This window comes from Chelonoidis abingdonii, chromosome 2 (assembly GCF_003597395.2).
Source record: "Chelonoidis abingdonii isolate Lonesome George chromosome 2, CheloAbing_2.0, whole genome shotgun sequence".
Classification (NCBI taxonomy): domain Eukaryota; kingdom Metazoa; phylum Chordata; order Testudines; family Testudinidae; genus Chelonoidis; species Chelonoidis abingdonii.
The window spans coordinates 231384417-231412226 of NC_133770.1; the positions used below are offsets into that span (position 1 = coordinate 231384417).

Here is a 27810-nt window from a genome sequence, read left to right on the forward strand (position 1 = left end):
ACCACACAACATTTTGTTAAAAAACTAGAATGATATTAAATTAACATGGCACACATAGAATGAATTGAAAGCTGTCTAACTGATAAGTCTCAATATGTAACTGTACACAGGGATCATCATCAAGTGGGTGTGTTTCTAGAGGGGTCCCTCAGGAATATGTTCTTGGCCCTATACTGTTTAACATTTTTATCAATGACTTGGAAGAAAACATAAAATCATCACTGATAAAGTTTTCAGATGAGACAGAAATTGGAGGAGTGGTAAATAATGAAGAGGATAGATCACTGACATAGGGTGATACGGATTGCTTGGTACATCGGGTAAAACAAATAATATGTGTTTAATATGACTAAATGTAAACGAATACATCTATGAACAAAGAAAGTAGGCCATTCTAACAGGATGGTGGGACTCTATCCTGGGAAGCAATGACTCTGAAAAAATAGTCGGGGGTCATGGTGTATAATTGGCTGAACGTGAACTCCCAGCATGATGCTGTGGCCAAAATGACTCCAGTGATCCTGGGATGCACAAATGGGGAATCTCAACTGATGGTAGAGGGGCTATTTTATCTCTGTATGTGGCACTGGTGCGACCACTGCTGGAATACTTTGTCCAATCTGAGTGTCCACAAAGCAAGAAAGATGTTGATAAACTGGAGAGGATTCAGAGAAGAGCCAGGGGAATGATTAAAGGATTAGAAATCCTGCCTTACAGTGATAGATTCAATGAGTTCAATCTATTTATGTTAAGGGTTGACTTGATTACAGTGTATAAGTACCTACATGGGAAACAAATATTTGATAATGAGCTCTTCAATCCAGCAGACATAGGCATAATACGATCCAATGGCTGGAAGTTGAAGATAGACACTCAGAGTGGAAATAAGGCATGCTTTTTTAACAATGAGAGAAATCAATCATTGGAACCACTTACTCTGGGCTAAGATGGATTCTACATCACTGACAATTTTCAAATCCAAATTGAGTGTTTTCCTAAAATAATATGCTCTAGGAATTATTTTGGGAAAGTTCTATGGCTTGTGCTCTACAGGAGATCAGACTAGATAATCACAATAGCCCCCTCTGGCCTTGGAATCTATGACAGTGAATAAAATAGCAGAATTTTTCCTACTCTTACTATAAATCAAACATGGGAGATTGACCCAGATACATTTTGGCCTCCCTAAGAGCTTAAATCATTGCAAATACTGCCCTAGGGTAGTGAACCTTGAAAATGTGAACTTGACATCTTAAGTAGACAAGTGAATTATCAACCATATCCATATACTGTGCTTCCTTACTTCTAAATGTGGCCTTTTATGTCCTTGATGCAGTTCTGTAATTCCAGGGTTGAATGGGGACTTGTGATTAGGACTTTTCACTGAATGGACATCTCAGTGACCTCACCACACAAAACAGTGGTGTTTAAAATTCAGAAATAATGCCCACCTAGTTTAATAATGTGTAGTTCAATTGATATTTTACTACTGCTACCTAATTTCACTCTGAGCCTGTAGCTGTCTGGGGAGGGGCTAGTGTAGTAACACTTTTAATCTTCTTGCTTAACAACGACTATATTCCTATGATGATCTTTAAAATGCAGTTCTCTTGAATTATCTATTTTTATATCCATCTACCTAACTGACTGTAATAGACTTTTATGTGGACTGGAAGACTAATCAAATATACCACTGTGAAACCACATTATTGGGATCCTGTCTGAATGAGAATTCAGAGCATTAATGAGGGATAATGACCAGGAATGCATATGTAAAAAGGTCACAGATTGATCCCCTGTTGAGATAACAAGATTCTGGAGCAATACGAGGTCTTTCAGAAATAGAATTCCAACTCAGATTTAGGCTTCAGAATGTCTTCTTAAGTCCTTTTGATTTAGAAAGTATAGAGAGAGGACAGTGATAATCTGGAAGTCAGCAATTTTAAGCACAGTCATGAGGAACAATAAAAATTCAAATGGAAGAGCAAGAAATTAAGTATAGAGTCAAAAGTTTAGAGGTGTGGGCTTAATTTTACTCTAACACTGGTTTGATGTTGGTGGAATTGTACTGACAGCAAAAATGTTCAAACATAGGTGCCTAAATTTAAGCACCTAAATCCATATTTAGCTACTGAAATACAAGTGGTTTAATTCTTAGAGATGCTGAACTTCCGCTGCTGTCAGTGATGCCAGTGACATGGAAAAATCCAGCCTATGGTCTGTTCACTGCAGTGATGTTGTACAAACTGGAGATTGCTTCCCGAGTGTGGTGTGGGGTGGGGTGGGATGGGATGGGGATGGGGATGTCTAAGGAAACTTCAGGACATAGTTAAATAGCAGTGATCCTGAAGTCACTTTTGAGCCATCCCATCTCATACTGCAAATATGTTTCTGCAGTTGTGTGAGAAATGGAAGCTGCATCCTTGAAAGTCACCTTTTCCTCCTTGTTTCTTCAGTGGTCTGTAATGGAGGCTGCTGCAGGAGCTGCTTACAGATATAGGATGTCAGGCTGAGGTAGCTGCCTGCCTGTCCATGCTTCTCTTCTCTGCTTCTGCAGCACTTCGCTGGGAGAGCACATATGCCTGACTTTGTGAAGACAGAGTTGCATTCCCGCACACTACTCTGCATAGCACATAGCCTTACGGTGAATGGGATGTAGTTGGAGAGACAGAGGAGGAGCAAGGAAGAGTCACTAGAGGAATGGGCACTGTAAACAGAGCAAAAAAAAGACAAGACAAAAATAAAATACCAGTGAAAAAGAACAGAAATTAGACTTTAAAATTTTTTTAAAATGGCCCAACTCTGCTGGGGCATGCACAGGATGAGAGGACATGGAATGAGGTGCCAGTTTGCACATCCATTGCAAGGAGGGTAACCACAAAGAAAAGCTGGAAACTGCTGATGTAAAACATCCAAAATTATTTACTGAAACATGGAAGTATAATCTTGTAAAAGAAGGGTGTGCGGTGTTTTCATGTATGTATTTAGTTTAAATGAGGCTTTTAATGTAGTTACAGGAGTCAAATTGAGCAATACCCCACTGTAGACGAGTGGACTCACCCCTGCGGTGCCTCCTGCTGGTTGTCTTTGGGAATTAGCTCACTGCCAGCCAGGAGCACCCTCTGCAGGCTGGTGATCCGCCTGTCCTCTTGGCCCCCCGTGTCCCTTCCTGGACTCCAGTGCCTTTTTAGCTGGGGTGCTGCCCCCCTGGCAGTACCCCACCAGTCTGGGTATCCCCTCCCTGGGGAACCCCCAACCCACTATTCCTACTTTGCCCCAGGTTCAGCTACTGCCCAGTCTCCATCTAGCCCCTGTTCACTGGGGCAGACTGCAGTATCAGACACTCATCATAGGCAAAGGAGTTTGGACCTGCTGCCTTTGCCTATCCCTGGGCTGCTCCCTGCAACACCCAGTACCTCTTGGTCTTATGCTAGGCCGCAGCCTGGGGCTTTCCAGGCAGGAGCTCCCCAGCTCCTCTGCCTTTCCCCAGCCCTGCTTCACCCAGGTACCCTGTGTGTGTCTAGCTCCCTGCAGCCAGGCCCTTCTCCCTCTGCAGGCACAGGGAGACTGAGTGGGCTCCTGGCTCATTGCTTCTTATAGGGGCCAGCTGGGCCTGATTGGGACCTGGACACAGCTGAGCCTGCTTTCTCCCAATCAGCCAAAGGTTTCTTGCCCCGGCCCTCTCCTGGGCTATTTTAAGCCCCGAAGGGCAGGAGTGGGTAATCACTCTGCTACACACACATTTTATGTTCATCATGTGCACACTGGGTAACCTATGCAAATCTGCATCAACTGTTGTGAGTTACAGAAAAATCTACATGACTATAATGTTGCTTTCAGCAGCTTTGTCTATGCACAAGCATTGCCAAACTGCATGCAATGAATGGGCTTTTCACTTTCTTTAAAAAAGGAGGGTTCAAGAATTCCTATGTAATTACATTCTTTCTGCTATGTGGAAAAGTTACTAAAGCACAAACACATTTCCATTGCTGCCCTGATTTATTCATTAAAGACGTACGATGACAAATGACTCAGTTCATAAATGTACAATGTCCAAGACCCCCCACTCTCATCAGTAGTTATTGCTCAGTTTAAGCTCTTTATGTGAAGCTAACCTTTAATATCTCTTTCATTGTTTATTATGATTTTAACTTAAACTAGTTTTAAGTAATTTTTATTACAATTTACAGGGTTTTCAAATAATTTATTTCTTAATGAACTTTATGACATAGCATCTGAGTGCCAATCCAAACAAAAAAATACATCCACAATATTATCCCAGAGGGTCTGTGACCACTGATGCAGAATGTCAATTACCAAGGACAAGAGTAGTCAAATTCAAAAACATATAAATGATGTGTAGCTAAATCCTGATTTCAATAATCATCCCCCTCCAACTCTAAAAATATTATGTCACGTCTGTGCAAAATTCCCATAACTTTTTCTGGAAAGGAGAAAAATGCATATTTTCTCTAGCATATATTGTAAACAACTTTTTATTGTGTTGTATTCTACTTATTGTATTTTTTAATCAAAGTGCTGATGTAAAATTAGACATCAAGGCTGAAAAAGATCTACAGCAGGATAGTGTACAAAATCTGTATGGTGTGGACTGGGATCCAAGCTGTAACTAATCCATTTTTGAATATATTGGACTTTTTTAACAACTGATTTTATTGGGAAGAAGCCAAAGTTGTTTTCTACAGCCAAGAGCTATAGTGGTTTTGGCTGAATGAAATGAAAGCATACATAAAGGAAATCTTATACTGTTCATAGCTAATTAATGTCTCTGGTACAGATTCAATATTAAGTGCAGATTATGGCTGGAATGGTTCTTGGGGGAATTCAGAAAGATATCAAATCTTATGGGGGATGCTAATTTAAAAGAATAGCTGGCCAGGATGTATTTAATAACCATAGATTTTTAATGAAGTAAAAGAGAGGCGTCAGAAAACATGCTTGGTGTGGCATAGAGAGAGATGGGAGAGACGTACAGTGGAAATAGTCTTCCTTAGAAACTGCATGAGATTGATTTGGATTTTATGGAGTAGATAAAATCCAAAGGTGCTGTACCCTTACTTGCTGAAAGGTGAGAGGAACCATGCAGGCTAGATCCATAACCAGTGTTTCCTCTGAAGTAATTATTCTTTTGGACAGAAATTAAATCTGTGCAGTCTTCACTTGGATACAGTTACTTTAGAAGAACAGGAATTGGTGCTGCGATGCCTCATTCATTTACAAAAGCAGAACATGAGTAAAAATGAGTTTTTAAAGTTCAGGGGCATGATGGGGTTTTGTCCCATTGTCTCAGGATAATCCATTTGTCCTTGGCTGCTAGGAGGTTTGCTAAAGAAAATATAAAAGTAAGATGGTCAATTTCATTTTAGAAAGAACCTTCTCTGTATAGCTTCTCTTCATTCTTTTGATTCCCCCTTTTTTTTAAAAAAAAATTCTCTTCTGTTTTTCCTGTCTTTCTGGACACTTCCCGCTCTGTGGTTATTTATTTCTTTATTTTTGAATGTTGACAACTTGGTAATTAAAGTTTCTACATTCAAACACATTGAGGGCTTCTGTGAAATAATCTTCCGAAGAGACATCTGCCTGTTAACATGACATTTTAAAGATAATAGTAATATCTTCCACTTAGATAGCATCTTTGATTGAAGGAGCTCAGTGTTTTGCAAACCTTAATTAAATTAACCTCAAAACACGCCCTACAAGGTGAGTCGATATTACAATTCCAGTCTTAGAAGTGAGGAGACAGATGCACAGAGAGAGAGAAGGAATGTAGAGATTGCTGTACAACATCAGAAGTTCTATGGCCTCTGTTATTCAGGAGGTCAGACTAGATGATCACAAGGGTCCCTCCTGGCCTTGGAATCTATGAATCTAACCAGTGGTCCATATAGTCCTGCCCAGTGATGAGCTGCCAAAATATTAACAACTGGTTCCCTCCTCCTCACCCCATGAGGGGGTCGTGCCTTCCCCGCCCTCCAGGACTCCTGCCCTGCCCCCCAGGACTCCTGCCCCATCCAACCTCCCACGTTCCTTGACACCCCATCCCCAGAACCTCTGCCCTATCCACCCCCCTTCCTTGTCCCCTAACTTCCCTCTGCCGCCCCATCCAACCCCTCCTCTTATTCCTGACTGCCCCCCAGGACCCCTGCCCGTTCCAACCACCTCTTCTCTCTGTCCTGACTGCCCCTGGATTCCCTGCTCCTGACTGCCTCCCACCGCCCCATCCAACCCCTGGTCCTTCCTGACTGCCCCCCCAGGACCCTTGCCCTCAATCAATTCCCCTGTTCCTTGCTCTCTGACCACCTTGAGTCCTGACCCTAATCCACCCTCTAACACCCCCTCGCTGCTCCCTGTCCCCCTTACTGCGCTCCCTGGAGATGGGGGCCACACACATACAGAGTCGGGGCTGGGAGCTGCGGATGCTGGACCAGAGTTGGGGGCTGGGCCAGAGCCGCTGGCCAGCCCGAAATCGAGGGCCGGCCCGCAGTCGGCCAGAGTCACTGGCCAGGCAAGAGTCGAGGACCGGGCCGGAGTCGGGGACCGGGAGCTGGCCCAGGGCCGGGGGCTAGCCCAGAGCCGCGCCGCCCAGAGTTAAGGCCGGCCCGAAGTTGGGGCTGGTCCGGAGCCACTGGCCAGGCTGGAGTTGGGGGCTGGACCGGAGCCGGCCCAAAGCTGCGCCGCCCAGCCAGAGTCGCAGCTGGGGGCCGGCCCGGAGCTGCGCCGCCCGGCTGGCTGGGGCTGGGCACGCACAGCGCCTAGAGCCCTCCTCGTGTCCCCAGCCCCAGTTCACCTGCAGGAAGCTGCTGCTTCCTTCTCAGCCTTCTCAGGCTTCCCGCGCTAACAGCTGATTGGTGGGAAGCCCGGAGGGGGAGCCTTCAGAGGAGGAGGCAGAGGCAGAGCTGGAGCCAGGTGAGCAGGGCAGGGAGCTGCTGGAGCTTTTATTAAATTTAAAAGCCCTTTACAACCGGTTCTAAAAGGGTTTCTAAATTTAACAACCAGTTCCCTCAAACCGGTGGGAACTGGCTCCAGCTCACCACTGGTCCTGCCTCTAACAGAGATAAATATCAAATGCGTCAAAAGAAGGTGTAAAACCCTAAAGTACATATAAACTGTAATCTTTTTATGGAAGGAAGCCTCTTCCTAGCACAGAGGTGATAGTGGTTAGTTTATGAAGTGTAAGAGTTAATATCTTATCATTTTTCATCCAACATGTTGAAATTTAAGTGACTTGGGCAAGCTCACACAGAATGTCCGTTGCAGAGCCAAGAATAGAAACAGATCTCCTGATTCCTAGTGCCTTAACCATTCGAGCATTTCTCCCCCTCGGTTACAAATGTTTCCCCTGGCCACCAGGTTATGTCCCAAACCAAAGCAGCAAGCTGAGTAGTGGATGAAACTCCAGGGGTTTGCTTTGGATAGGCATGCCAAAACTTTGGAGGCTTAGATGAAGTTTAGCCAAACCTTTTGGGTCATTACCATTCATTTGGAAATGTCAAGAGAGAGAACTTCTTGTCATAGTTCTAGTATTGTACCTCCTTCTCCTAGTCAGGCTCTGCTCATGGAGTCTCAGCCCTTGTTGGGGTGACTTGGATCTTCAGCTCCGGCATCTGGCTGGAGCAACGGTGTGCAGGGATACAAGAAAACTAACATTAATGTGGATAACAAACTAACCAATGGGGTTTTTGAAACCTCAGTTTGCATTTGAATCTGCTGTTGTTTTAATCAAACTGCTCAACATGGCAATTCAGCGCTAGGCACCACATTCAGCCTTCCCACAGTGTTGACGCTAGCAGAGGTCCCCAATGGTGGTCAGTAAGTTGCAGCAATGGAAAAGATGTAAAACACTTCATTGGGTGGCATCTGGGCTGAGAATCATAGGGAAAATTCATATCCCCAAAAGTGGGCTGCACTGGCTGGGAAAGGGGTGTGCCGAGGACAGCCTGGGGATGTCCCAGTTCACCTCATCACATTGATGAAGTTAGTTGAAAGAGCTACTAGCAACACCGCCACAACTTATAGCTGCACTTCCATTCCCTGCCAGGTTACAGCTCACCAAAACAGCTTCTTTGAACCTGGGCCTACATCTGTTAAATTGAGTTAATCTATGAGTATTCAAGCTGCTGCCAAACCAATCTGTCATAGCGTGGAACAGAGTGTGTGTGTATATGTGTGTTAGTCTTCACTTCCCATTTTTAGGAATATCATCTTTGGAAGTGGAGCATTTTAAACATTCTGTGGAGATGTATTAAAAACTCATTATCACAACAAGGTCATCTGGAGCCAACTTAAATCAGATACATGCTAATGAGTGGAGTGCATTTTTTGAATAATAACATTGTTTGTATCACTCAGTGTATGATAAGAAAATCACAGCAGATGCTGCTGCAGCAAAGGTGGGAGATTAGGGCACAGCATGCCAAGAAATGGCAAATCTATTTTGCAGATACCCCAGAAATTCGCTGATTTATGTCAGTGTCTTTTTTATTTTCTGTGCCATCTCTCTGCAACTAATTTTTCCCTAGGAAGTTGTAAGGTCACATTGACCTGCATGTTCAAACCACAGTCAGGAACAAAAGAAAAGATAAATGCATTTGTTAAAATACTTACAAAAGTTGATACAAAAGGAACCCTTTTGCACAGGAATAGTTTTTCCATTGGCTTTTTCAAACTTAATTTCAAAAGCAAATTTAAAGGGCAAGTTACGGCCTCTGACTTGATCCAGAACTTCATGCCATTCTACAGGTTGGCTCAGCATATTCACAGTGCAAAGGCAGAAATAATCATCATTAGAACTGATCACGAAGTTTCCAGCAAAACAGTTTTTGCTGAAGCCTAAACTTTTCATGGGAAAAGGTTGGTTTTGACAAAAATTTGTCATGAAGATTTCTGGAAAGAGAGAGGGAGAGAGAGAGAGAGAGACCCATCCAAGAATAGCTGATAGCCCGGTACTCAGTAATTGGCACTCAGCTAGGATGTGAGAGACCTAGATTTAGTTCCCTGCTCTCCCTGATTTGGAGCCAAAGACCTGATTTGAGGAATTACACTTTTATTTATTGTTTACTCTATTATCCCAAAAGGGGTAGGGCTAAATTATGGCCTGTCCAGAAGGCTGAGTTAGAAGAAGAGAGACCATCATAGAGGCAGAGCAACTGTCAACAGGGGTGCTAGAGAGGAAAGAGCTTTCCACACCATGCCCAGCCATGAGGGGTGCTCAAGCAGTAAGTCCACTTATCTGCACAGACGCAAATAATTGTGACCACCAACATGGAGGCTAGTGGCAAAAAATCTTCTTTCAGGTCATTCTAACAGTCTTTCTTGCATAATAAAAAAGACAAATCAAGATGGCAACGAGATGGTGGCAGAAGAGGATATGTCAAAGCACTTTGAAAAACAAGAGAATTCAAAACTCCTTGGATTTGAGCGAGTAATCTTTAAAAGGTGCTTCACCTCCTTAAATAGTGTTTCTCAAAGACTGGTTCTCAAACTTCATTAGCATTCTTTAGACATAAAATACCTTATCTGACATAAGAAACAGTAAAAGATATGTAGCAAGCACAAATGTTACCTAAGCTAACTGTTTGGGATGACATTTTAAATGCAGAAAATTAAAGCTGGCAAGATAATACTGACCTTTCAGCCTGAATCAATAAAATAGTATTTGCTAAATCTAAATGGCTGCCTCTAGCTGCAGCAAATGTTATGTCTTTTAAACTACTACGCAGGTCTTCGGTAGAGTTAATTTTTAGTCATCTCTCCTCGGCCTAAATACACTCCTCTGCAGCAGACCATGGAAGGGAGAAAATCCCAGGAATGTGGTCCAGGTGCTGGGGGGATGGTAGAACACAGGGGAAGAAAACAGGTAACTGTACAAACCCCCATTCCACAGAAGCTCTCTGTGGCCAGGGAGGAACTAGGGAACAGCCATTCTAGGCAGTATGTATAGGTGCCCATTTTTTGTGTGATAAAATACAACACAAAGATTAGATAATGCTCTTCTAAGCTACATTAACTCCTCTCTTTGCTTTGTGAAAACCTTTTCTTGTCGCCTGAGCCAATGGCAGCTGGGCAGACAGTGCTCTAAGGCAAAAGGCCTAAGGGGACTATGAAAGGATTCCTCTTCCTCCCTCCACTCTCCAAAGGAAAATGTGCTTCATGCCATATAACTATTGCTGTGTGGGAAGGGGAATAGGCTATATTGATGCAAGGCACTTTTATACCAATATAATTGCATCCACATTAGGGATTTTTAGTAGTAGAACTATTTCGATTAAAAAAATTAACCCCCTAACTAAAATAGTTATGCCTATACCAAAACTATGTATAGATGAGGCCTTATTTAAATTGGTGGACAGTGCTGGTTTAATTGAACCAGCTTAAATTCACACCTTTAAACTTGTACAATTCTCTCTACAGACAAGCCCATACTGGTAAAGTGGATCAGTTTGAGAAGGATGGCCTTTTCTCAATTATCCCTTTAACTAGACTCCCACATGGACTACTACACAGGACATCTGAGTATGAACCCTTCCCACTGAAGACATAAACAAGGCTCCACCATTGCTGTCTATCCTGAACCACTCTGCATATCCACTATGTTGTTAAGTTCTGTAAATTTTCTATCTTTAATACTGTTTTACAGAGGGATTCTTTCAGTTAGCCTATCCTCTGTGTTCCTCCAGCTGTCCAAAGGTACATCTGCCATAGCAGATGCTCTGGCTTAATTTTTAATGCATATCCCGTGTATTTTCATCTTCTTTTCTGGGTAACTTTGCAAATAAGGGTTGTTGAACTCTCTTATGAATATTGGCATTTGTTATAAATTTACTCAATTTAATACCTACTATTTTCCTGTGGCATTTGCTTTCAAAGGCATTTAGTTGTCTGTTGGTACCTTTAGCAGATTTCTAACTTTCACATTCATATGCTAAGGTGGATATACCAGCTGAGTTGAAGATTTGAAGTTTGGTTTTTAAGTTGTAGATTTTCAGTGGTGAAATTACATTTAAGCTGGTGAATTGGCCACTTTGCCAATTGATGACATTATGCTGTTCATGTCCCAATGGGCTTGCACATTACTGCCAAGACATGAGAATTGACTCACCTTTTGTAATGCGTGAGTTGGGACAAATCTGGAGGTTCTTACTCAGGCAAAGCTCATTCTGAGCTCATTGGTCACTTTCTCTGAGGGCTTGGCTACATTAGAAATTTCAAAGCGCTGCCCCGGCAGGGCTGTGGGAGCGCTGCCACGGCAGCGCTTTGAAGCGTGAGTGTAGTCAGAGCCGCAGCGCTGGGAGAGAGCTCTCCCAGCGCTGCTTGTAAACCACATCCCTTATGGGTGTAGAGTGCAGCGCTGGGAGCCGCGCTTCCAGCGCTGCCGCCCTGATTACACTGACACTTTACAGCGCTGCATCTTGCAGCACTCGGGGGTGTTTTTTCACACCCCTGAGCACGAAAGTTGCAGCGCTGTAAAGTGCCAATGTAGCCAAGCCCTAAGTTAGGGCTTTCAGGATTTGGCCTGAAGGAATTGAGGAAAGGCTGAAACTTCAAAATGCTGCCATTCTGATGACCTTTACCCTAAACAAAACACAAATCCAAAAGCCTAAGTACAAAGATTTATGAATGCTACATTTATGACACACAGAAATAGCCCACCCACTATTCAATGTTCAAGTTCATAGTAAAGATCATTCCATTTGTGAAACTGCTGTTGAGCATTGCTGATGAGTTAGCTGGCAAGTTCACTTTTGAATTGAATGATGTACCAAATTCTTCAAACAGGCAACACTAAAGCGCACTTTAGAATAAGTTCTGAATAACAGAAGCACAAAAATTAGACAATTTGGAATTTTGTGAAGTAAGGGTTTAGCCGTTGGGTTGCCAAGTGAAATCATATGAGCGCTGCCTGTGGATATCCCAGTGGGTAACCCACGCTGTTGCCTGAATGTTTATAGACTGTTTAGGTGGAATATCAGCCCCCTGCTAGGTTGAGCACATTGCTCTTAGCATTCTGTTTACCGAACTTTTACTTCAGATGGCTGAGTGAAATTTTTTCCTACAAAATAAAACCTGAAAGCACAGATAGCTATATAAATAAAAAATTTTAAATGTACAGGGAAGGTGAACGCGGCTATGCCCCCTAAATTCTTGTTTCTGTCTTTTCAATTCAGGGATTAGAAAGGGCAGACAATTCGCACTACAGTATCTTTTGCTGTTGTGGTGGTCTGGCAATAGATAATTCAGATAATGATCCAGATAGCTGCTGCTGCTCCTATGTGTGAGATTAGATGCTAGGACTCAAGAGTGACACAGACCAAATCCAAACACTGGTGAGGCTGAGCCCTGGTCTACGCTACGAGTTTAGGTCGAATTTAGCAGCGTTAGATCGATTTAACCCGGCACCTGTCCACACGACGAAGCCATTGTTGTCGACTTAAAGGGCTCTTAAAATTGATTTCTATACTCCTCCCTGATGAGGGGATTAGTGCTGAAATCGACCCTGCTGGGTTGAATTTGGGGTAGTGTTGCCGCAATTCGACAGTATTGGCCTCTGGGAGCTATCCCAGAGTGCTCCACAGTGACCACTCTGGACAGCACTCTCAACTCAGATGCGCTGGCCAGGTAGACAGGAAAAGCCCCGCGAAATTTTGAATGAGCTCCAGCATGGACCAAATGGGAGGCTCTGCATCTGATCACTGTATGGGGAGATTAATCCGTGCTATCAGAATTCTGTTCCAAAGGACGAAATGCCAGAATATTTGAAAAAATCTCCAAGGGCATGAAGGACAGAAGTTATAACAGGGACCCACAGCAGTGCCACATGAAGCTTAAGGAGCTCAGGCAAGCCTAGCAAAGAATCAGAGGAGCAAACAGCAACTCCGGCTCAGAGTCCCAGACATGCCACTTCTATGATGAGCTGCATGCCATTCTAGCGGGTGCCCCTTCAACTACCCCACCCCTGTGCTTCCCTCCTCCCCCACCCCTCCTGGGCTACCTTGGCAGTTATCCTCCCATTTGTGTGATGAATTAATAACGAATGCATGAATTTGAAACAACAATGACTTCATTGCCTCTGCAAGTGGAGATCAAAGGAGGGAGAGGAGGGCAGTTGGCTTACAGAGAAGTAGAGTGAACCAAGGGGGTGGGTTTTCATTAAGGAGAAACAAACAGAACTTTCACACTGTAGTCTGGCCAGTCATGAAACTGGTTTTCAAAGCTTCTCTAATGCACAGTGCACCCTGCTGTGCTCTTCTAACTGCCCTGGTGTCTGGCTGCGTGTAATCAGCGGCCAAGTGATTTGCCTCAACCTCCCACTCTGCTATAAACATCTCCCCCTTACTCTCACAGATATTGTGGAGCACACAGCAAGCAGTAATAACAGTGGGAATATTGGTTTTGCTGAGGTCTAAACAAGTCAGTAAACTGCACCAATGAGCTTTTAAATGTCCAAAGGCACATTCTACCACCATTATGCACTTGCTCAGCCTATAGTTGAACTGCTCCTTACTACTGTCCAGGTCATGAGCCATGGGAGCAAGGGTTATGCTGGGGTAGGTGCGACCACACAGGGCTGCCGACTGGGAGAGTAGCCTGAGGCAGAAGCCTCCAGCTGGCATGATATTCCAGGCAGGACTGAATCTCCACTAGACGAAACTTAAAGAAGAGAATGACCTGGAGTCATTCCCATTTTTGTCCAGGCGCCCCTGACCAACTTAACTGCGGTCAGCCAGGAGCACCCACGGGACACGATGACAGTTAGCAGTCGTATTGCACTGGCTGTCATCTGCAAGGCAAGAGGATGCTGCTGTGTAGCACTGCAGTATCACATCTGCCAGCAGCACCAAGGAAACATACAGTGACAGTGAGCTGAGTGGGCTCCTTGCTTGCTGTGGTATAGTCTGCATGGGTAACCCAGGAAAAAAAGGCAAGAACTTATTTTTTGCCATTGCTTTCACGGATGGAGGGAGGGAGGCCTGACGACATGTACCCAGAACCACCCGCAACAATGTTTTTGCCCCATCAGGCATTGGGAGCTCAACCCAGTATTCCAATGGGCGACGGAGACTACAGGAACTGTAGGATAGCTACCACAGTGCAATGTGCTGAAAGTCAACGCTAGCCTCGGTACTGTGGACACACACTGCTGACTTAATGCACTTAGTGGGGACACGCACAATCGACTGTATCAAATTGATTTCTAAAAAAATTGACTTCTATTAAATCGACTTAATTTCATAGACATACATCTTTCCCTCTCACTCTCAGGGTGTGTACCAAAGGAAATGCATTACAACTAGAACTATCAATTAATTGCAGTTAATTCATGTGATTAACTAAAAAAAAATTAATCACGATTAAAACAATCATGATTAATCACACTGTTATACAATAGAATACCAACTGAAATTTCTTAAATATTTTTGGATGTTTTTCTACATTTTCAAATATATTAATTTCAATTACAACAGAATACAAAGTATATAGTGCTCACTTTATGTTATTATTTTTATTACAAATATTTACGCTGTAAAAACAACAAACAAAAGAAATGGTATTTTTCAGTTCACCTCATACACGTACTGTAGTGCAATCTCTTTATCATGAAAGTGCAACTTACACTGTAGATTTTATTTGTTACATAGCTGCACTCAAAAAAAATGTAAAATTTTAGAGCCTACAAGTCCATTCAGTCCTACTTCTTGTTCTGCCAGTCACTGGGACAGACAAGTTTGTTTACATTTATGGGAGACAATGCTGCCCCCTTCTTATTTACAATGTCTCCTGAAAGTGAGAACAGGAGTTTGCATGGCACTTTTTTGGCTGGCATTGAAAGGTATTTACATGCCAGATATGCTAAACATTTGTATGCCCCTTCATGCTTTGGCCACCGTTCCCGAGAACATGCTTCCATGCTGATGACACTCATTGAAAAATAATATATTAATTAAATTTGTGACTGAACTCCTTCAGGGAGAATTGTATGTCTCCTTCTCTGTTTTACCTGCATTCTGCCTTATATTTCATGTTATAGCAGTCTCGGATCATGACCCAGCACATGTTGTTCATTTTAAGAACACTTTTACTGCAGATTTGATAAAACACAAAGAAGGTACTAATATGCGATTTCTAAAGATAGCTGTGATGGGTTGGATCACAGAATCCCCCTTGGGAGCTGCCATCCAAAATGCCAAGACTACTTCTGCACCTGCTTTCCCTGCCAGCTCGGGACCCCAGCACCCTGTCTTGCTGAGCCAGATGCTCCCATCTGCTCCAACAAAGACCCAGGTTCTGAATTACTTGCCCCAAAGCTGCAGGTTTACCTGAAAGCAGCTAACAGAAGTGTTCCTATCTTTAAGACTCAAATGCCCAACTCCCAATGGGGTCTAAACCCAAATAAATCAGTTTTACCCTGTATAAAGCTTATACAAGGTAAACTCATAAATTGTTTGCCCTCTATAACACTGATAGAGAGATATGCACAGTTGTTTGCTCCTCCAGGTATTAATACATTATTAATTCTGAGTTAATAAGTAAAAAGTGATTTTATTACACTTTATCACAGCGTGTAGGATTTAAGTCATTCCAAGTAGTAACAGACAGAACAAAGTAAGTCAGCAAGCAAAATAAAACGTGCAAATCTATGTCTAATCAAAATGAATACAGATAATCTCACCCTCAGAGATGCTTCAGTAAGTTTTTTTCCTCAGACTGGACACCTTCCAGGCCTGGGCACAATTCTTTCTCCTCGTATGGCTCTTCTTCCAGCTCAGGTGATAGCAACGGGATTCTTCATGATGACTCCTCTCACTTTGTTCTGTTCCACCCTTTTATATATCTTTTGCATAAGGTGGGAATCCTTTGTCCCTCTCTGGGTTCCCACCCTCTGCTTCTCAATGGAAAGGCACCAGGTTAAAGATGGATTCCAGTTCATGTGACATGATCACATGTCACTGCAAGACTTCATTGCCCACTTGCCAGCACACAGGTGTACAGGAAGACTTACAGTTAAAACACAGCCATCTGCAGACAATTGTCCTGGTTAATGGGAGTCATCAAGATTCCAAACGACCATTAATGGCCCACACTTTGCATAATTACAATAGGCTCTCAGAGTCATATTTCATATTTCTAGTTTCAGATACAGAAGTGGTACATATATACAAATAGGATGATCACACTCAGTAGATTATAAGCTTTGTAATGATACGTTACAAGAGACTATTTGCATGAAACGTATTCCAATTACATTATATTCACTCATTAGCATATTTTTATAAAACCAAATAGACTGCAGTGTCACAACAGCTACAGCACTTGACCCAAGGTTTAAGAATCTGAAGTGCCTTCCAAAATCTGAGAGGGATGTGGTTCGGAGCATGCTTTCAGAAGTATTCAAATAGCAACACTCCGAAGTGGAAACTACAGAACCTGAACCACCAAAACAGAAAATCAGCCTTCTACTGGTGGCATCTGATTCAGATGATGAAAATGAACATGTCGGTCCGCACTGCTTTGGATGACTATTGAGCATGATCCGTCATCAGCATGGACACATGTACTCTGGAATTGTGGTTAAAGCATCCAGGGACATATGAATCTTTAGCACATCTGGCACATAAATATCTTGCGATACTGGCTACAACAGTGCCATGCAAATGCCTGTTCTCACTTTCAGGTGATTTTGTAAACAAGAAGCGGGCAGTATTATCTCCTGCAAATGTAAACAAACTTGTTTGTCTGAGTGATTGGCTGAACAAGATGTAGGACTGAGTGGACTTGTAGGCCCTAAAGTTTTACATTTGTTTTGTTTTGGAATGCAGTTTTTTTGTACATAATTCTATATTTGTAAGTTCAACTTTCATGCTAAAGAGATTGCATTACAGTACTTGTAATAAGTGAATTGAAAAATACTATTTTTTTTGTTTTTACAGTGCAAATATTTGTAGTAAAAATAAATATAAAGTGAGAACTGTACACTTTGTATTCTGTTTTGTAATTGAAATCAACATATTTGAAAATGTAGAAAACATCCAAAAATATTTAAATAAATGGTATGCTATTATTGTTTAACAGCGTGATTAATTGTGCGATTAATCATGATTATTTTTTGCATTTGCTTGACAGTCCTAAATACAACGGATCTATGGGAATAAAAATGTTCTAGCCCAGGGGCCCGTGGAGGTGTCTTACAACTTGCATTCAGCCCACAGCATAGAAAAGGTTGGACCGCCCTGCTCTAGCCCAGTAGGTCTCAATCTCCGATATTGGTACCAATACTGCTACTCCTGGTCTTTGTAAGTGGTGTTCCAGGCTTTTCCTCCCTGCTTTAATAATGAGCCTCTGTTGGACTCTGGTGAGCCATAGCTCCCGGTCCTGTGCATGCATTCTGAGCTTGAGAGACTGGGTTCTCCCAAAAAGCAGACTGATCCCCTTAAAGCAGGGGTGAGTAAACTTTTTGGCCCAAGGGCCACATCTGGGTGGGGAAATTGCATGCAGGGCCATGAATGTAGGGCTGGGGCAAGAGGCTGGGGTGTGGGAGGGAGTGCAGGGTGGAGGAGGGGGTGCAGTGTGCAGGAAGGGGCTCAGGGCAAGGGGTTGGGACACAGGAGGGGTGCGGGGTGCACAAGGGGGCTCAGGGCAGGGGTTGCGGTGCAAGAGGGGTTCAGGGTGCAGGCTTCGGCCCAGCCCTGCTTATCTGGAGCAGCTCCGGGGTGGCAGCAACACACAGCAGGGCTAAGGTAGGCTCCCTGCCTGCCCTGGCCCGGCGCCACTCCCAGAAGCATCCATCATATCCCTGCAGCCCCCGGTGTGGGACAGAGCACTCCTTGCACTGTCCTCACCTGTGGGTACCTCCCCCCAGGGTCCCATTGGCTACGGTTCTCCATTCCTGGCCAATGGGAGCTTTGGGTGAGGCACCCACAGGCAAGGGCAGCATGCGGAGCCCTCTGCACCCCACCCCACCCCCCACAGGCTGCAGGGACATGGTGCCGGCAGCTTCTGGGAGCGGTGTGGGGCTAGGGCAGGCAGGGAGCTCACCTTAGCCCCATGGCATCATGGGGCTGGCAATCCAGTGAGCCAGATCCAAAGCCGTGACAGGCCAGATCCAGCCCATGGGCTGTAGTTTGCCCACCCCTGCCTTAAAAGAACACAAACATGTCAGTATGGCTGACCAGCAGCCCAGGTTCTGTAGGGACTAGAGCTAGGACTGTTAGAGCTCTGCCCAGGGTGAGGTTCACCAGCAGTTCATGAACTCAACACTGAAGGTTTCACTAACAAAATTGGCAGTGAACTATCCTATGTAGATTTGCTTGGACTCTTGAACTGACTAACTCAAACCATTAAGGGTAAACCTCCCTCCACCCAACCTGTCCCTCCAGGACCTGTATTTTCCATTTCTCACCTTATGTTAGATGTATTGTGTGTCAGATGACCCCTCTTCACCCTCTCAAGGTACTGGGGGGTTGCCACTCCTCCACCAGAAGAGTCTTAGGAGCATTTCAGAGGGGCAGCATGAGTCTGTCACCATAGTGGGGAAGGAGCAGGGAAATAGTTCCACTGCAAACACTGAATCTAGTTAATTAAGATCCCTATAACCATGAATGTAGTGCCCTGCCTGCTGCTGTCAAGGTTCCTTCCCCACTCTGAACTTTAGGGTACAAATGTGGGGACCTGCATGGACACTTCTAAGCTTAATTACTCGCTTAGATCTGGTAACTCTACCACCATCCAGAAATTTCAGTGTCTGGATCACTTCTTGTCCCCCCCAAAACCTTCCCTCCCTGGGCAGCGCTTGAGGGGCTTCACCAGTTCCCTGTTGTGAAACCATGATCAAATCCTTGATTCTTAAAACAAGGGAGCAAAGTTAACCATCTCCCACTTCTTCCCCCCACCAATCCCTGGTTGAGTCCAGATCCAATCCCTCGTGGGACGTGTAAGAGCAAGAAAATCAATCAGGTTCTTAAAAGAAAGCTTTTTTAATTAAAGAATAGGAACATATAAAGAAAATCATCTCTGTAATAATCAGGATGGAAAAATCTTTACCAGGGTAATCAGATCGTTTAGTCCAGAGAACCTTCTTAGCCTTAGTGTTCCAAAATTACAGCAAGCAGAAGGTAAAATCCTTCTCAAGCAAAAAGGGGACATTTACAAGTTGAGAAAACAAAAATAAAACTAATCCGCCTTGCCTGGCTGTTGCTTACAATTTTGAAACATGAGAGACTGATTCAGAAAGATTTGGAGAGCCTAGATTGATGTCTGGTCCCTCTTAGTCTCAAGAGCGAACAACCCTCAAAACAAAGAGCACAAACAAAGACTTCCCTCCACCAAGATTTGAAAGTATCTCGTCCCCTTATTGGTCCTCTGGTCAGGTGTCAGCGAGGTTTACTGAGCTTCTTAATCCTTTACAGGTAAAAGAGGCATTAACCCTTAACTATCTGTTTATGACAGCTGCACTCTAGGGATTCATGTGCATTGCTTCTAGTAGGCCTTCATGGACCAAAACACACTATTAACGTTAAGGACATCTGCAGTCTTAGCTCTAGGTAAATTAAGTGCAGACTTTTAATGGCTGGCACATTGCCAGCATGACCATTAGGCAAATTCAGAGCATTCCTCTGCTACAGAATCTATTTCAATTTCCTTTTCCACATTAAACATTGATGTTCCTAATGAAAAATAATTTGGAATGAAAATTAAAAATCATCTGCTGAAGCCTTCCTTGTGAGATATAGGAATAAAATCTGAAGAGATTTACCCTGTTCTCCAGAACAAAAAGAAAAATGTTAGCATGTGCCTGATAAGGAAACAAAGTTTTTTATTTTTGTTTTTCAATATTCAGACACACCAATAAAAAAGGTACATTAAAAGCAAAATGTCTTGTTATTCAACAGCAGCTATTGTTGAAGTAAAAATATAGTAAAATTTCCTCTGGTAGCTAGGCAACAGAAGAAAATACCACTTATTTGAATTGCTATTTATTCTACTATTTTTTAAGCATTGCTGTAGAGATTCTTACTCGCCATACTTCTCAGACAGTAGAAAAAGCATCTGTTTATTATATGGATAAATTGTTTAATGTACTGTTTGATCCATGAAGCAAATTAGACATCAGAATAAATGTCTAGAATAGCTACAACTGGCCATTCATGATTTTGATCTTCCTGTAAGTGTTTCAATAGATTATCTAACATAAGCAAACGTCCTCTGCTGACATAGACAATTGTCACAAATATGGACTCTATGAAGCATGAAATCAGTATATTTCCATTTTTCAAAAAAATGCAAATGTTGTCTCAGTCGTGTATCTTCCTAAAAACTTTTCAGATTAAGCACATGGTAGCAATATACTATTTGACACTTCCAAACTGAAGAGTTCTTTCCAGAAAAAGAGTTCTCCATGTATTATCCTAAGATAAATGGTTTCATTATGGTGAAAATCTAGAGCAGAAAACACTCAGAGCTATATTCTGACTGGAATTGCACTGACTGGCTCACTTCTTTCAGAATCAGAATGAAAAGGAACTGAATAGAGCTCTTCAGTTCTGTGAAATCTGACATCTTGATTTCTGACCAACCATCCACAAACAAGGTGGAGGGTTGTCTGATTGAGGCTCAGAACACTGAAAAATGATGATCTGGCAAACTACATGTAGCAAACTACACAAAATTCTACCCCACAAGCATAAGAAAAATTTATGGCATTTCATACTGTAACACATCCATGAGCACCTAGAATTTGGATTTTTAGTCCTGTTTCAAAATATCAGGCCTTTGCTATTTGTGTTAAAGGGGAATTATTGTTTGCAGAACAGTGCCTATTACACACAGAGCAGCTTTGAAACCTTCCAGTAGAGGGAAGTGGTGTTTACACCACTATCCAGTTTATTACAATACTGTGAGGCAAACTATAGGTGAAATCCTAACTCTATTAAGTCAATGGCAAAACTCCCATCAGCATCAGTGGGGCCAGGATATTGCCCCAGGATAGCCTTCCTAAATTATGACAGCCTATGACTGCAGCACTGCCTCAAATTGCCCACCCACCCTGCCCCCAGCTTGCAAAAGGGTCCGCAGAAAGCAGTCTTCCATAGAGCCTGCAGCCAGGGGAAATATCCCACAGCCAGAAACAGTGCTATTAGATTACCTTGATGCTGCTCCAGCCCTTGTTTGCAATGTAAAGGGGCCAAAGTCGGGGTTGAAGTCTCACTGGTGTATTTAGGACCAGATCCAGCATTAATAAAATCAGGGGAGGAAGGAGGGAGTTATGCCTGTGCATAAAAAATAGATATCTGCTCCTCAGTCTGGACATCAAGAGCTCACCTCAGGCTGCCTTTCTTGAATAAGTACTGTATCTTCTTCTGACAGCAAGGGGTTGGTCAAATAGATTGAACCCTGCAAGCTTCTGTATGTGCAGCCCAGTTAATTAATTAATGTTTGTAAAGCCCTTTGTAGTTGAAAGCACTATTATAAGTACTTGGTATTCTCATATAATTACCCTATTACATCTAAATTAAGCCGGACTTGGGGATACTTTAGTCACATAATTAAAATGTCACCCAAAAAATTTCAAATGTAAGTGTGTGAGTTTATGCTGAGGGGCAGCAACTTTAATTTGTGCACATATGATGTGGCAAATAAGTCCAGGGCTCTTGACCATAGGGGGGCAGCGCTGGAGGGCAGTATTCATATCAGAGAGAAAGCCACAATTTCCTCAGCCCATAAATATACCTTTCTAGATCATCAGATGCACAGGTCTTCTCGGTCTCGGTCTCTTTCTCCTTTAACATTTTTTGGGGATCAATGCAAGGACTATCCAACTTTCCTACTTGTTTTTGAATTCTCCTCTGTCCCATATTTAGTATGAGGGAACCATGATGCAGGCCAATGTCTTGCCCCAAACATAAGTCCTTCAGGGTCACATTTAATCAGTGATCAGTTTGTTGTGCTCCATAATTGTGAACCAAAATAAATTAGGACTCTTCCAGTGCTTTGTTGGGATAAGAACACTGTCTGTTGCCTTAGAGGATAAAAAGAAAATTATGCCATATATATATGATGCCATCTAATAATTATGCAGGTGGCATAATTTGATTACTGCTACCTCATCTTGCCGCTTGTTTATATCAATATTACCAACCCCAAGCATTTTATAAATCATGAATCAAGCCCAAAAATCATGCATTTGACTTAAAAAGTCATGAGAATTGATTTTAAAAAAAGTAAATGTGAGTTCTTTTTGGTTTCTTAGCCTTTAGGTCATAGTCAGTTGATGTTTTCAAGCCTTTCTCCACAAGTATGAGGGCTAGAACCTTTTCTGTAATGAAATCTAAGATTCTCATACAATCTCTTGATGCTAGCAGCTGGGGCTTTAAGAAAATCATGGAACACCACAAGACTTCAGATAAATCATGAGATTTGGTAACCTTGTTACACTAAATATGCTATTACTTGTCCTCTGTCTCTGCCCCCAGCCTGTTGTTTGTTCCACTTCCATTTGGAGAAAAGGACAATGTGTCTCCCAACCTGGTTCAGGTCTCTATGAATTACTGCTATAATGATAATTAATAATTAAATGATATATGCTGCGTTCACATCTCTGGATATAGCTAGACTCTTCTGGGTTGACCAAAACCATTTTATATTATGAATATCTTTACTCAACTGTGAACCTTTTCTGGTGCTTAATTAATAACCACTGAAAATCACTGATCTATGTCTTTGAGGTATTCATATACATAGACAAACCGGACAGACGTACACAAAGAGAAGCAAAATGGCTGGGTCCAGGACAGTCTTTTTTACTGTATGTTTGTACAGTGCTTGGCGCAGTGGGGCTCTGGTCTATGACTGGAGCTTCCAGGTGCTACTGCAGGACAAATAATAAAAAGATTATATAGCAATAATGTAAAGCTACATCCAGGAATATTACATCAGTTGCTGATATAGTTGTGACTGCAAAGGATAATTTTTAGATGTCTAACTACCTTATTGTACCCCTAAATCAGGAATAGAGTTATGTGTGTAAATTCTTATTTCTGCCTGTAATTAGTTTGGCCAATAGTGATACCGGTGCAAAAAGACAGTCCAAGTTGAGGCCTCATTTAAAAACTTGGCCTCTAATCTGGAAGAAAGGAATAGTGATCTCCCCCAGATTTTCTGTTTCTGATTCTTGTTTAAATACAGGTGGGCTACCCAATCACCTACCTCACTGCCCCATGTTGCATAGTAAAGTGCAAAGGGAGAGGAATTATGTTGTTAAGTGCTCATAAATCACTGGTCATAAGGCAAATGTAGAACAGCAAGTGGTTTTGCCACTAGGAGCCCACCATTACTGTAAAAGGAAGGTTGCTGATGGCTGCTATTAGCGATTCCAAAAGTGAGAGTGAGTGATATTACCACAGGGATGCTGGAGATGGTGTTTGCATAGGTATGCAATACACCTATGTATGCTCCTTGGAGAGAGGTGAGGACAGCAGAAGAAACCGGTGGCTATACTTTTTTGGTATATGGTGTACAAGAGACACAGCTGACTGAATTGTGCTGCAGGGTTCTGGTGTCTGGTCCAGGAGCCATTGTGTCCATTGTGGCCGAGTGTCTTGTCGGCCAGTGGACTGGCTGTGATAACAGAACAATTTGCTTCTGGATATAGGAATCAAGCCATTTACTGCTTTTTTTTCTGAGCCTTGTATTGATGTCATTCCTCACTCTGTCCAACATTTACCATAATACTGCATTGTGCCTCCAGTGATCTCATCATGCTCATGTTGCCTTCTCTAAGTCATCTGAGATGGCAAGGTTGCTGTCTTGATCATCACTGTGATAGTGCCATATGCCTTCTGTTGCCTCATTGATCCTTCCTGGATTGTGTTCTTTGCCAGCCAATCACCATGCAGTTTATTGTTGCTTTGCACCATCCCTGTGCAGCTAATTGCTGCTTTGTCCTACCTCCACTACAACACTCAATGTGGGCAACGTCCAAAGCTGACTTAGGCAACGTTAAGTTACATTTTTCTCACACACTACTGTAGTATGCACTGAGGAGCATCCAGTACTGCAGACTCAGCCCTGCTCACACCAACATTTCCCCGTTGTTTGGTGTACACTGACTGGGTGCAGGCTGCAGCTCCACTCACTGCCCATCCCTGCCACTGGGGAGAGCGACAGCAGTGATTTTACTATGTGAACTGACACCGTGGTGACTGTGCCTGGAATATTCTATGTCATGGAGTTCAGAAATCCTGTCAGATGCAGTTGAAGTTAGAGCCTGAGAGTGAAGTGAGGCTGAATGTTGCCTGTAAATCAAGACCCTGTCTCGCTGTGCTATTTCAGTTTTGTTATGGGGGCTTTTGAGGCGGGGAGTGGAAAGTGGGAGGGGTGCTGCAGTGTTTGTTTTATCTCATCAAATTAAAATGATTAGTTAATTAATATTTAAGTTATTAATTACAGGAGCATGATTGACTGGATGGATTTTGTGATACATAACACTTAAAAGTGAATGTGATAAAGTCCTCATATCTACTCAGATACCTCCTCCTTCAGTGGGACGCATGGATTTTGTGGGTAACCAGATGCACCTGTTAGCCATATCAGAAAGTTCCATTCAGGCAGTAACACTGTTTAACTGACTCTCCAATTTGAAAACAAAGAGGGTCATAGTGAGTAAACTGCTAATTTAGGTCAGTATGAAAACGAATTAACTTGTAACTTAACTGCTCTGGGACCACTGATTAACTTTACTTTTTTCTTCCCTTCTCTTTCCTCCCCTCCCCCAACCTCTCCTTCTGCTTGGATAGTTTGGTCTATCAGGGGCAGGACCAGTAGCAGCAGAAATTAAGTCAGCAGCACCTGCATAAAGATGACAAGATGCTGATGCTTCATTGTAGCAAAAACTGCCTGAGTTAGATTGGGGTGGGACTAAGGAGAAGAACACCTGTGCCCACTCTCAGGTGTTGCTTAGTCAGCAAGGGGGGAAGCTTTCCTGTCCTAATAAATGGAATGATTATGGAGCAGGAGCAACCTGGCAGAGAGGGATGGGATAGACAGGGGGAGCTGGGCAAGACCCTGCTGACAAAGAAACCACTTGGCCACTGAACTTCTTTCTGTGTCGCATTGCCCCACCCCCAGCACATACTGCAGCAGCTGCCCACTGAGTTCTGTTCTCATCCTGACACCTGCCTCCAGTCCTCTGTTAGAATGAAACAGGCTCTCCTTCTCCTGCAGGTAACAGAGGTGGCTGGTAGAAAAGACTCGAAGTTTCCTTCCTGACAGCAGATCAAAGGCCACACAGGAGAGAGTACAGGTGTCCCACCAGCTGCTATAGTCTCTGCAAAGAACATGGGAGATTTCTCAGTGACTGGGTAGCTTCACTGTCCATCAGCAACCATCCCTTTGCCTCCAACAAAACCAGTTGGTCCTACACCTGTAGCTTTCCATTTATTTGGTTGCTGGCCAAGTGCTTGTCCTCTTGCTCCCTCAGACTATGATAGGCACATGTGTTTTCCATCCACCTCTGTTCATCTTCAGGTTACTGCTGTCTGTAGCAGCAGCCTGTTGTCTTCAAGCAGGTGCTGATTCTGGTCCCACCCTCTGCTGCTCTTATATAGAACCCATCTGAATAGGGGCTAGTGCTTCTACATGGGAAAGGGAATCTGTAGCTGTCCCCCTTTCAAAACATATCCAGAATACCATAAAAGTATTTTAAGATGGCCAAGATTAGTAATTTATTCATCCTGCCTCTCACTGTGGAAAAGAGGACTAATGAACACAGCAACCCTTTAAGGCCCTGATCCTACAATTAGCTCCATGTATGCTGGACTCCTCTGCTCACATAGAGTCTCAGTTAAGTCAGTACAGGTCTATGTGAGTGTAAGGGTCTTCCCAAGCAGAGCTTGTTGCAGGTTTAGGGCATTTGGACCTGAGCCAAAGCTCACCAAAGTTAGTAGGTCTTTCCATTTCCTTCAATGGGTTTTGCAGAAGGCCATAGAGGAGCTCAGCTTTTCTGTTTCAACCTCAAATGCCTTATCTTTGAAAGTAATAGAATGCATTTAACACATAAAACAAAGGTGCTAAGCTTTCAAAAATGGCTTTTTTAAGATAATTTTTGTTTTGTTTTCCACTGAACAAAATATTATGAACTAGAATATTGTGTGCCTTCTGAATATAGTTCCCTCCATTAATTATCCTGGACCATGTTGGCACAGGGTGGGTTAGTTTAGAGTAAAAATGGTGCTTGTAAAATGTTCTGCAGTGTCTTCTTAATCTCTCTCTTATTTCTAGGTATTTCCACACAATATACTTAGGTATCCGCAGTCGACAGAGTGGAGAGAACGACAGATGGCGGTTTTATTGGAAAATGGTCTATGAGTATGCAGATGTGAGTATGCTCCACTTGCTAGCCACGTTTCTGGAAAGTGCACCGCAGCTGGTTCTGCAGCTCTGTATTGTTGTACAGACTCATACTCTACAGGCTCTCCAAGGTAAGGGGTCACTTCAGGTAATTTCATCATTTAGGAGGATGGCATTTGTGGACATGCATGCTCTGTTCTTTCCAGCCACTGTGTATTTTGTTCTCACCTCATAAGAATGAGGTCTCTCTACTGACTTCTATTACTGTTTTAACAATGACTGTGTCAAAAACACGCTATTTTCTTCAGCAGTTCTTGTCATTCCTGGTTAGTGGTAGTTACTATTCTGTTTTGCCCAATCTGCACCCTTGTAATAGAAACAGGGATGGCATAATATTTACCAAGGATGGTTTTTACGAGGTAAAATTATGGCTTTCACCACCCCAGGAGAAAATAGTTAGTCCCAGTTTAAGGCATTTTCTATTTTATAAACAGTTTTGTTAATGCACACTACATTATACTTAGTTTAGGTACATATTCAAATTGTGGTTGCATAAGACAGTAGATTTTCAGATTAATTCAGAGTTGTACAAATACAAAGTGAAACTGCAGTGGGCATAATACTAATATATGTAATTATAATACTAAACATCAGAATGTCTGTATAGGTTTTGGTTCAGTATTTTCTCAACAAAGTTATACATGTCATGACTCATACTTCAGTTTTCAATATTATATAAACAAGTCAAAAGCATTTGATTACATGAAAACAACAGTAAAGCAGAGTTGTAGGTTTGAAGCATTAAGCAGTCAGAAACATGCAGGGTTACAGGTTACCAGTCCAGGTCTATTTGGTCACACAGCATTGTGTAGAGAGGACCAACTTTGATGTAGGGGCTAGACCAAGCCTACTCCTAAGTTTTGAATGCATGTATCCAAAGTTTGAAAAGATTCATTCTGGGCTTGCTGAACTTGCTAGGCCCTGAAGCAATTATTTTGCCCAGTTTAAACCAAGTTCAAGATGATATTTACCAGCACCCGGTGCTAAAGTAATTTTTACTTGGAAATTTTCAACCATAAATAGAAAGATGCCCTCATGATTATTCACTTGAGGGAATAAAACCAGCACTAGTTTTCCTCTCTTTATTCCTGGGCATGTTTAAACTTTTTTTTAAAAAAATCCAGTGATTAGGTTCATCTTGCTATTATGCTAAGCAGAAAATGGCATAGCTGAGAGCAATGATTTTGGAAAGGAGATGTCAAAGTTTTATGAAATGTTTGGCCAGCAATTCTCAGCCAGGTGTACCTGAAGTAGTATGTGTGACTGATGGGTTTTGCATATAGATCAAGTCCTTGACGCTTTATGCTTAGTTCTTAGGTTTGATTTTGTGCAGCAGGTCTTTTTGTTACTTTAAAATAGTAACTACAAACATGCATCCTTGATGCAGACCTT

General features: G+C 42.7%; 1 protein-coding gene across 1 annotated transcript in view; it reads left to right on the forward strand.

Annotated features, from left to right (window-relative positions):
* Positions 1–27810, forward strand: part of XKR4 (XK related 4) — a 318617-nt gene that overhangs the window by 198722 nt on the left and 92085 nt on the right. The window contains 1 exon segment of the mRNA XM_075062028.1: positions 26290–26489. Within this exon segment, the coding sequence (XP_074918129.1) occupies positions 26290–26489 (200 nt within the window).